Raw genomic sequence first — 8,544 nt, 5'->3', positions numbered from 1 at the left:
CCTATAGCTAGTCAGTATATCCTTAAAAAAAAAAAAGCTTTATTGCTCTCCAAATAAGCTCATTCTTATTGATGTTTAAAGGTATGAATTCCTGCTTTACACATTTATGTTTAGTATTTCTTGGTATGTTTTAAAACCAGTTTTCCAAACTCAGAGTGATTGTTTTTAAGAAATCTGAAGTGCTAGCCTTTGTATCTAACGTAGTGACATAGGTGAGTTCACCTCTTTCCAGGCAGAAGAAAAATAATGGGACTGGATGAAGACACTGGAGTTACACCAGCTATATTTAACAGGACTTCTGAAAAACAGGAGGGAGGGCTCAGAAATAGGTGCCAAAGCTGAACACATTGTCTAATTAATCATGTTGTTAAAAACATTTGCCTCCAGTCAGTGTCCTGGAGCAGCTCTGCAGTGGCTCATCCCCACTCCATCCTCCTCCAGCTGCATGATGGTGGTGCTGGGCTGCTCACCTTGTCCTGCAGGGCAGCTGAGCTCCCCAGGCCTGGCTTCTGCTGGAAAACTGAGCACTGAGGTGTGAAGAAGATGCTTTTTACTTGTGCCTATCAGATTTGTACTGATTTTGATTACGAAGTGCGAATGGATGTAGGTTTTTTAGGTGTTTTGTAGTTGGCCAACAGTGCATTGGTTTTTTTTGCCCCAAAGTATCAATGTTCTGGCTTTGTAGACCACTGAAAAAAAATTGCTGCTATTTCATATAGCCAAATTTTAATTTCTTTGTGGGTCAGTTTGTTTGGGTTTCTCTTGGGTTTGTGTTTTTTTGGGGTTGTTTGGTTGTGGCTTAATTTTAGTGCCTTATAAGTACTCAGTTGGAGGAAGATATGGCTTATCTCAGATTGTTCTGTCCTGGCCTGTGGGAGAAGGAAGTCAAGGATGCATTTTTAGGAGGTTTGTTAGAGCAAGTGGCTGTGGATAAGAACTGTTGATGTGAACCTTGATACACACAGGCTTTGGTTCTGACTTGAGTGACACTTTTGCTTTTCATTTTAGCTGGGTTAGGTTGATAGGCTTTGTAAAAGGACTGTTTCAGTCACCTGGAGAGGGAATAACAGCAAGTACTGTCAGTTCCCTCTTCTGCTGCTCGCAGGTGAAAATGGCACAGTCATGGACTTGATACACTTGAGTGTAGAAGTGTGGAGATGTTTTGACCCTGTAGCCAGAATCAGGGTTCCAAACCAAGCCTGTGTCTTGTCCAAGCAGTACTGAAAATTGTTACTTGAAACCTTACTGAGCCTGATGGAAAATAAAGTCATTTTCTTGAGGCTTGTGTAGGGGGTGACACGGAGACTTCTCAAACAGTTACCAGTGGGAGGTGTAATTTTATTATGCGTGCTAAACCAATGATTTTATTTATTGATAGATGGATGTTTAAGGTCCAGATGAAACCAATGATAAAGCAGTAGCAGGAATAAGCTTGGGCTGTAACTCAGTGATATAAGTAAGGTACCCCCTCAAATCCTGCACAGGGGCAGCATTCCATGGGGAGACACAGCCAGTGCAGAGTGTCCTCAGTGCTGCCCGGGCCCAGGAGCTGTGTCAGTGATCCAGGAGTGCCTGCCACGCCTCCTGGCTGCACCAGGGGTACACAGGAAGGCAAGTGTTGATTCTCAGGGTGTGACCTGCCTTCCTGCCCCCAGAAGGGAATTATCCCTGGGGCGAAGCTACGATTAGCCCAGTGCTTGTATAGCCTGCACAGAGCAAGAATGGTTTGGTTAGCTTTGAAAGGGCAATGTTACAACAGCTAGAGGATATGCAAATACTTCTACTTAGGCTGTGTTCCACTTATGTACTGATGATCTTTAGGTATGCACTGTGTTTGTTTTTTCACTTCTTAATTTATTGGCAAACTTTGTCTGCTGTGATGGGGTACTGCACTGTATCAGTCACACACATGCACACACACCATTGCTGTTGCTCTTGGTTTTTGGTTGTATGGGCTGTTGAAAATAAAGCTCTGGCCGGCGTACTGTTCCAAGGAGTGTCTTTTAATGAGTGCTTGCATATTTTCAGCAGCTGTTTATCATTTCTCTCTGCTTCTTGTGTTGTTCCACGTGGCCAGTGATTACTGAGAAAGTCTGGGTGAGACACCCAGGCCATTGTGAGGGAGGTGGTGGGAGGTGATGTTTGTAGGAATGTCTTTGAAGTCTGTGAACCTTCACTTATCTTTTCCCCAAGACACACCTGCAATAAAAGAAATACCTCACAGCTGAGCCTTTAACCCTTCACTTATGCCCCACTAGCTCCACACAGCTTCATGATGCCAATTGTCCCGATTTTTTACACACACCACTTCCTTCTTTCCCCGTGACGTTTTGTCTGAGGAGGACAAACTCCCATTTTGCATTTAGGTGCTACCCATTGACAATGGGTAATTACTTCATTCTTCTCATTTCATGCTAATAAATCTAATCCCTGCCTTGAATGAGCAGCCAAAAGCAAGAGTCAAGACTCAGTGCACTCTTCAGCCTGAGGAGTGCCACACCCACCTCTTCTGTCTCCTTGATAAACGTCTTCATGCAGCCCTGTAGGCTCAGTGGGAGGTGCTCCTGCCCCTCCCTGCTCTCAGTTGTACACCTTCTCCCAGGGTGCACACTGCTCTTTTCCCAGGGAGAGAGCCAGCCTGCCAAGTGCCTCAGCCCTGCTGAAGCTGCAGTTCAGGTGCCAAAGCCCTTCCGTGCTGGCCTGGGCTCTCAGGCTGCATTGCACAACCCTCCTTTGTTGCCCCAGCAGCGTTTCTGTATCCTCCCTCACCCACATCACTGCTCAGGCATTTCCCTTCTGAGCCTTCCTCCTTGGGAACAATAGCCAGGATTTCCTGAAATCGCTGCAGTTTTACCTGTGTTCTGTTATCTCCCCCCACCAAATGATAATTGCAGATTAATTAGCATACTTAATCAGCCATACTAACGTGTAATTACACCTAGATTTAATTATTCCTGTCTGGTCTAAACACTTGTACAAGACCTGATAAACTTAATTCTAGGAGAACAACATGTTCCCAGTACATATTTATGGCCAGCTTTTGTTGCTACTGACATTTTCTGCTCGTCTCACTTTCTCCACTGCCTCCAGGTTTTCATTCCCTGCTCATCTTTGCTATGGCAGCACTTTTTCAGACCCACTTCTCTGTGGAGTTGTGGTGGACCTGGGGCTACTCAGGTGTGGTAACGCCACCCAGAACAGGTATGTGCAACTCCTCTAGGTGGTAGCAGAGTTTGGAAAGATGCGTTTAACCCCGAGTGAGCTGTGTGTGCCATCACACCTTCCTTGGGAGCGTGTGCAGGACCTGGCACCCTCCTCTCATGTATGTAATTTCTCTAAAGTCCCAGCTGAAAACAGTTAATTACTGTTCAATTGCAGTGCCATTGCCCCCCTCCTTTAAGTCTCTCTGTTCAACCAGGCAGAGAGAGGACAGGGAATCCACTCTCATGCTTCCTGTCATCCCTATCTATCCTAGGGAAATTCCAGCAGTTTGTCTCTCTTGCCCTTTGCTCCTGGGCCTCCCCAGCTCCCATCCTGTGAACTGCAGGCTCCTGGCTGCTCCTGAGATTCCCCCAGTTTGAGAAAGCCCCTGAGGAGCAGGCTGAGTGTGCCAGCAGCAGAGCACTCACCTCAGCAAGTGATCCAAGAACAGGGGCACATCTTAACCAAAGGGATCCCACACTGCAGGGGAGGGAGGAGAACACAGTAGCCAGGGAGAGCCCCCCAGTCTCCTCCAGGAGCAGCTCTGGCCACAGCAGGCTGTAGAGAGCTGATTATCCCTGCAGGCTTGAGCTCGCTCACCAGTCCCCTCCTGCCAGCTGCAGGGAAGGGCAGCAGTGTCACAACCTCCCCACTCAAGTGTAATCTGAACGTTCCCCACCAATTACCAAGATGTCTTGACCTCTTTCAAGCTGCCTGTTCCTCACTCAGCTGGATAAAGGAGAGAAGCCATGTGGACTCCTGCTGATCATCCCTAGCCAAGGTGGACTATTTCAGACTAAAGCTCTCCCTGTCTGCTTTGAGCCCTTTAGGCTTTGTTCTGGTTCTCTATGGGGAAGCTGCCAAGATGAATACAGCTCCAGGAATGGGTACTGAGGGAAGGGCTCCTACCTGCTTTGGCTCTGTAACGTGCTGCTGATGCTGCTAGAGGAAAAACTGGCTTTTAAGCAGCAGAGTATGGCTTTTTTTGAGGGTAGAAGGACTCAAACCCAGCTGCCCTCATCCATGAAGTGTATCCGCTTGCTTGCAGGTGAAACAGAGCAAAACTAATGGGAAGGGTTGTCCGAGCATCCCTTGAAAAGGGCAAAGGCCTGAGGATGCAGGCAGAGGCAGTGTGGGCACTGCTGAGCTCCTGCCAGGCTCACCTGCCTGTGGGCAGCGTGTGCTCCCTGCTGTATCACCAGGATATTTTGTGAAAAATCCCTTCACCAGGATTTCTTCTCCTAGCAAGATGACAACCTTCAGCTTCTCCATGTTTTGCTCCTCTGGAATGTGATTTGGAGAATTGTTTACCCAGCATGTGACTTGTTTTTAATTAATGGCCAATCACAGCCAGCTGTGTCAGACTCTGTCGTGGGTTTTTATCATTCATTCTTGTCTAACCTTCTGATGTCTCTTTTTCTTTAATATAGTTTTAGTATATAATTTTCTTTTAATATAATATCATAATATAATAAATCAGCCTTCTGAGAACTTTGAGTCAATTCTCGTCTCTCACCTCGTCCTGGGACCCACAACACCACAACACTGCTGGGTGCTCAGCACATCCCGTGCTTCCACCCCCAGCTGTTCCCAGCTGGAGCTGGGTGTCCTGGACCATCCTGTGCAGAGTCCCTGTGCAAGGAGCTGCTTCCCAGCGGGCACAGACAGTCTGGGAGGTGAGAAGAGCTACCCCAGTAAGTCCAGCTGCCCCCACACATCCAGCTCTTCCCTGGCTGCCCATGTCCCCAGGACTGCCTGCAGCCACACGCTGACAGCTCTGGTCCCCAAGGGGATGGTGGCAGCCCTTGCCATGGCAACCATCACCGTGGCACCCAGCATCTCCATTCCCCAGGCAATGTCTCCTCCCCTGGGCAGGCAGGGCTGGAAAACAGCAGGGAAAAAACAAAGTGTTGTCTGCTCAGGGGGAGCTGTGGAAAGCACCTGAGGGTTACCCCAGAGGGAGCCCCTGCACCTTGGTTAGCTGCCAGGGACCAGGGGCTGTGCTGTAATTTTATATTCCCCAAGGGGCAAGTCAAAGGCAGGACCTGTAACCACCACTCCACTGGGCATAAAAACATTGTGCAGCAGTTACACTAACATCATTGGAGGGGATCAAATCGGTGAGCCAAGGGTGTGAGCCAGCACTGTGGGGTCACAGGCCCTACAAGCTGCGTAGGAGCCTGTCCATGGGCAGATGGGATGTGCCACAACTCTGTGCCCACCCGAGCCCAAACTGCAAATCCTCTGCAGGATGGAGAGAGGTTTGACCACTGAATGACTTGGCCTCTCACCTGCCCTGACTTCTCTTCCCTAGCCCTGCCCTGGTGCTACTGGGGATGCTGCTGGAAAGGGAAGAACCATTTTCCACCAGCCCAGTGGCTACTCTCACACTGACCCCTTGATCCCTTTGGTGCAGTGCCAGGCACTGATTCAAGACAGCTGCTGCCGCCTGCTTGGTCTCTCATTTATCTTCTCCCCATCCTCAGCATTTTCCCTCCCGGAAATCCCTCGGGGCAAGGAGGGAGGCCCCAGACAGGAGCTGAGCCCCTCCTGTGCAGGGCACGCCCCTGCCAGGCCACTCTTTTGGCCCCAGTGCCATAAATCAGCCCCAGCAAAGCAGCAGGGGAGCAGTTTGGTGAAAGGCTGCAGGGACAGCAGTACCTTTATTAGGTTCCCCCAGCACAGCTGGAAAACATAAGGAGCCCAGACAGGCTTTCGGGCACACAACCCCTGAGCTGAGCCCCGCACTCAGTCCTGTCTGCTGATTTAATAAGAGATCAGCTTTCCCCACAGACCACATCTCCTGTGCAGCCTTAAACCCTCCTGGTTAAAACACTGCCCCGGAGAATCAATCCAAGATGGTTTTGTCCCTTTGATCAGCACAGCAGGCAATAAGTCACCGATGGAAAAGTGTTTCACTTCTCTGGCTCCAGCACTAGAAATGGAGACAACCCCTCTGTCCTGGTGAAAAGCTCACAGTTCCTGGGGAGATAGACAAAGGGGTTTGCAGTGTGGCTCTGAGGTCCCCATGGACACACAGCAGCAGCACCTGGGTGTCCAAGGTGTGAGCACATTCCCTTCCCACAGGATCCATCCTGATCTGCAGCCTCACAGACAGCCACGGCGTTTGCAGTGCCTAATCGTGGTGACAAACACAGAGGGAGGAGGGATTGCCTGACAGAACCAGGGCAGGCTGGTCTGGGAGCTGCCAGCAAACCTGGGCCAGACCCCAGCACGGAGCTGCTGAGGGGCTGCCACAGGTCCCTCGGGGCACACAGGGTGTTGAGCCACCAGGCAGAACCGGCTCAACTCTTTAATGACTTTAATGCTTCTAGATAACCTGGAGCATAAAGATGTGCTCTTTAATTCCTTGCTTTTGCTCATTTCCAGCCCTCTGTAAACATGAGGATTTCACATTATAAAAGAATTGTGAAGATTTCTTCAAATCCCATTTTTAAAATAAGGATTCATTCTTATTTCCCTATATTTAAAACAGATTATTTAACTCTTCTTTGAAGTGCTGTCTCCTACTCCAGTGGAGTACTTTACTTCCAGAGACCCTTTTTGTCCTGTCCTGGCTCTATTCACTATTTTTACTGTTACACAAGGGCAGGCACTGTGCAAGAACTGTTCCTGCTGGACAGAACTCCTGGGCCGAGCCATGGAGTTTGACCTGGGTGATGCCATTCCCAAAGCGCAGCTCCTCAGGGACAAACAGGAAACATTTGAGTGTTTTGAGCAGGTCATTGCCCTGGTGTGAAAAATGCATATTTTATTATTGGCTTTTCGCAAATATTCAAATGACTATTATATGTATTGTGTTAGAAAGTTACGCTGTACTGATTTTAAGTTGTGTGTTAAATACAGTTTAGGTTATAACAATGTTAAATATGCTATGTAAGAGACTTTTTTTTTAAAGAAAGGACTCGCAGCGAGATAGCAGCCACAGGACGCCTGAATCTTTCAGAGAAAGAGAATTTATTGCCCCATTACCAGAAGAAATGAACTTCTTCCCACCTCGCCCAGGCTTGAAGACACCACCACGATTAAGAGGAAGAAGCTGACACTGACCAGACAGAATCCTGTATTTGAATGGAATTTATTCATCATGTATGAGAGGTATGAATACACAACAGGCTGTTGTTTTTAAGGGTTAATCGTTTGTTAACGGGTGTCCTTTTTCGGGCTTATTTTGCCCAGAAAAGGTACCCGGACTGTCTGTAACTCTTTGTTTCTATTGTCTCGTATTGTCCTAATCCGAATTATCCAAGTTATTATTACTCTAATTATATTGCTATTTTTATAACCATTTTAATACCATTAAACTTTTAAAAGCAAGTGATTGGCGTTTTTCACACCCCACGACCAGCGGGGGCGGATGGAGCTGGCAAAGCGCTGTCTGAGGTGATGAACGCCAATTCTTCCAAGTGCAGGACGGACAAATGGCCACTGTCCCTCAGAGCCGGGGGGACGGCAGCGAGCTCCACAGCAGCAGCCTGTCCCAAGAACCAGCACCTCCTCGGCCTTCCAAGCCTTAGAAAGGCGTCCTGATTAGGAAGGGACGCCCAAATCCTGACGGTGCCCGTCCTGTGTGAGCCCAAATCGTGACGGGCCCGGTCCCGTCCCGGCGCCGCCCACCGTCCCCTCACGCTGCATGTGCACGTGTGCGAGTGTGCGAGTGTGCACCTGTGTGAGTGCTCAGGTGTGGGTGTACAGGTGTGTGCGTGTGCACGTGTGCGAGTGTGCGAGTGTGCACCTGTGTGAGTGCTCAGGTGTGGGTGTACAGGTGTGTGCGTGTGCACGTGTGCGAGTGTGCGAGTGTGCACCTGTGTGAGTGCTCAGGTGTGGGTGTACAGGTGTGTGAGTGTGCACGTGTGCAAGTGTGTGAGTTCTCAGGTGTGCGTGTGCGCTCAGGTGTGTGCGTGTGTGCGAGTGCTCAGGTGTGCGTGTGCACGTGTGTGAGTGCTCAGGTATGCGTGTGCGCTCAGGTGTGCGTGTGCGCTCAGGTGTTCCCTCGTGGCATCCCCACGTGTCCGTGCCCATACCTGTACACCCCGGAGGGTGTTCCTGCGTGTGCAGCCAGGTGTGTGTGTGCGGGTGTGCCCGTGCCGCGTCCGTGTAGCTGTGTGTCCCGGAAAGCGCGCAGGGCTGTGTGAGCCCCGTGCAGCATTCCCGTGTCCGTGTAGTGGCCTGTGCAGCCCGCAGAGCGCTCACCTGTGCGGCCCCAGGTGTGTGTGGGTCCGTGTGAACTCTGGTGTCCCTGTGCCGGTGGCTGCAGCCCCTGACCCGCTGTGTCCCGTCTCCCTCCGCAGCCCCCTCCCTGCCGCCCTCGAGGGCTTGCTG

At 50.0% G+C, this 8,544-nt stretch overlaps 1 protein-coding gene across 1 annotated transcript in view; it reads left to right on the top strand.

Annotated features, from left to right (window-relative positions):
• DHCR24 (24-dehydrocholesterol reductase) overlaps positions 1-8,035 on the top strand; it is a 14,097-nt gene extending 6,062 nt beyond the window's left edge. The window contains exon 9 of the mRNA XM_031058547.1: positions 7,918-8,035. Within this exon, the coding sequence (XP_030914407.1) occupies positions 7,918-8,035 (118 nt within the window). The remainder of the gene's footprint in view (positions 1-7,917) is intronic.
• The last annotated feature ends 509 nt before the right edge of the window (positions 8,036-8,544 follow it).

The sequence above is a fragment of the Geospiza fortis genome, unplaced genomic scaffold (genome assembly GCF_000277835.1).
Source record: "Geospiza fortis unplaced genomic scaffold, GeoFor_1.0 scaffold396, whole genome shotgun sequence".
Taxonomy (NCBI): Eukaryota; Metazoa; Chordata; class Aves; order Passeriformes; family Thraupidae; genus Geospiza; species Geospiza fortis.
The sequence above is the reverse complement of the archived record's forward strand: the minus strand, read 5'-3'. Positions and strand labels throughout refer to the sequence as shown.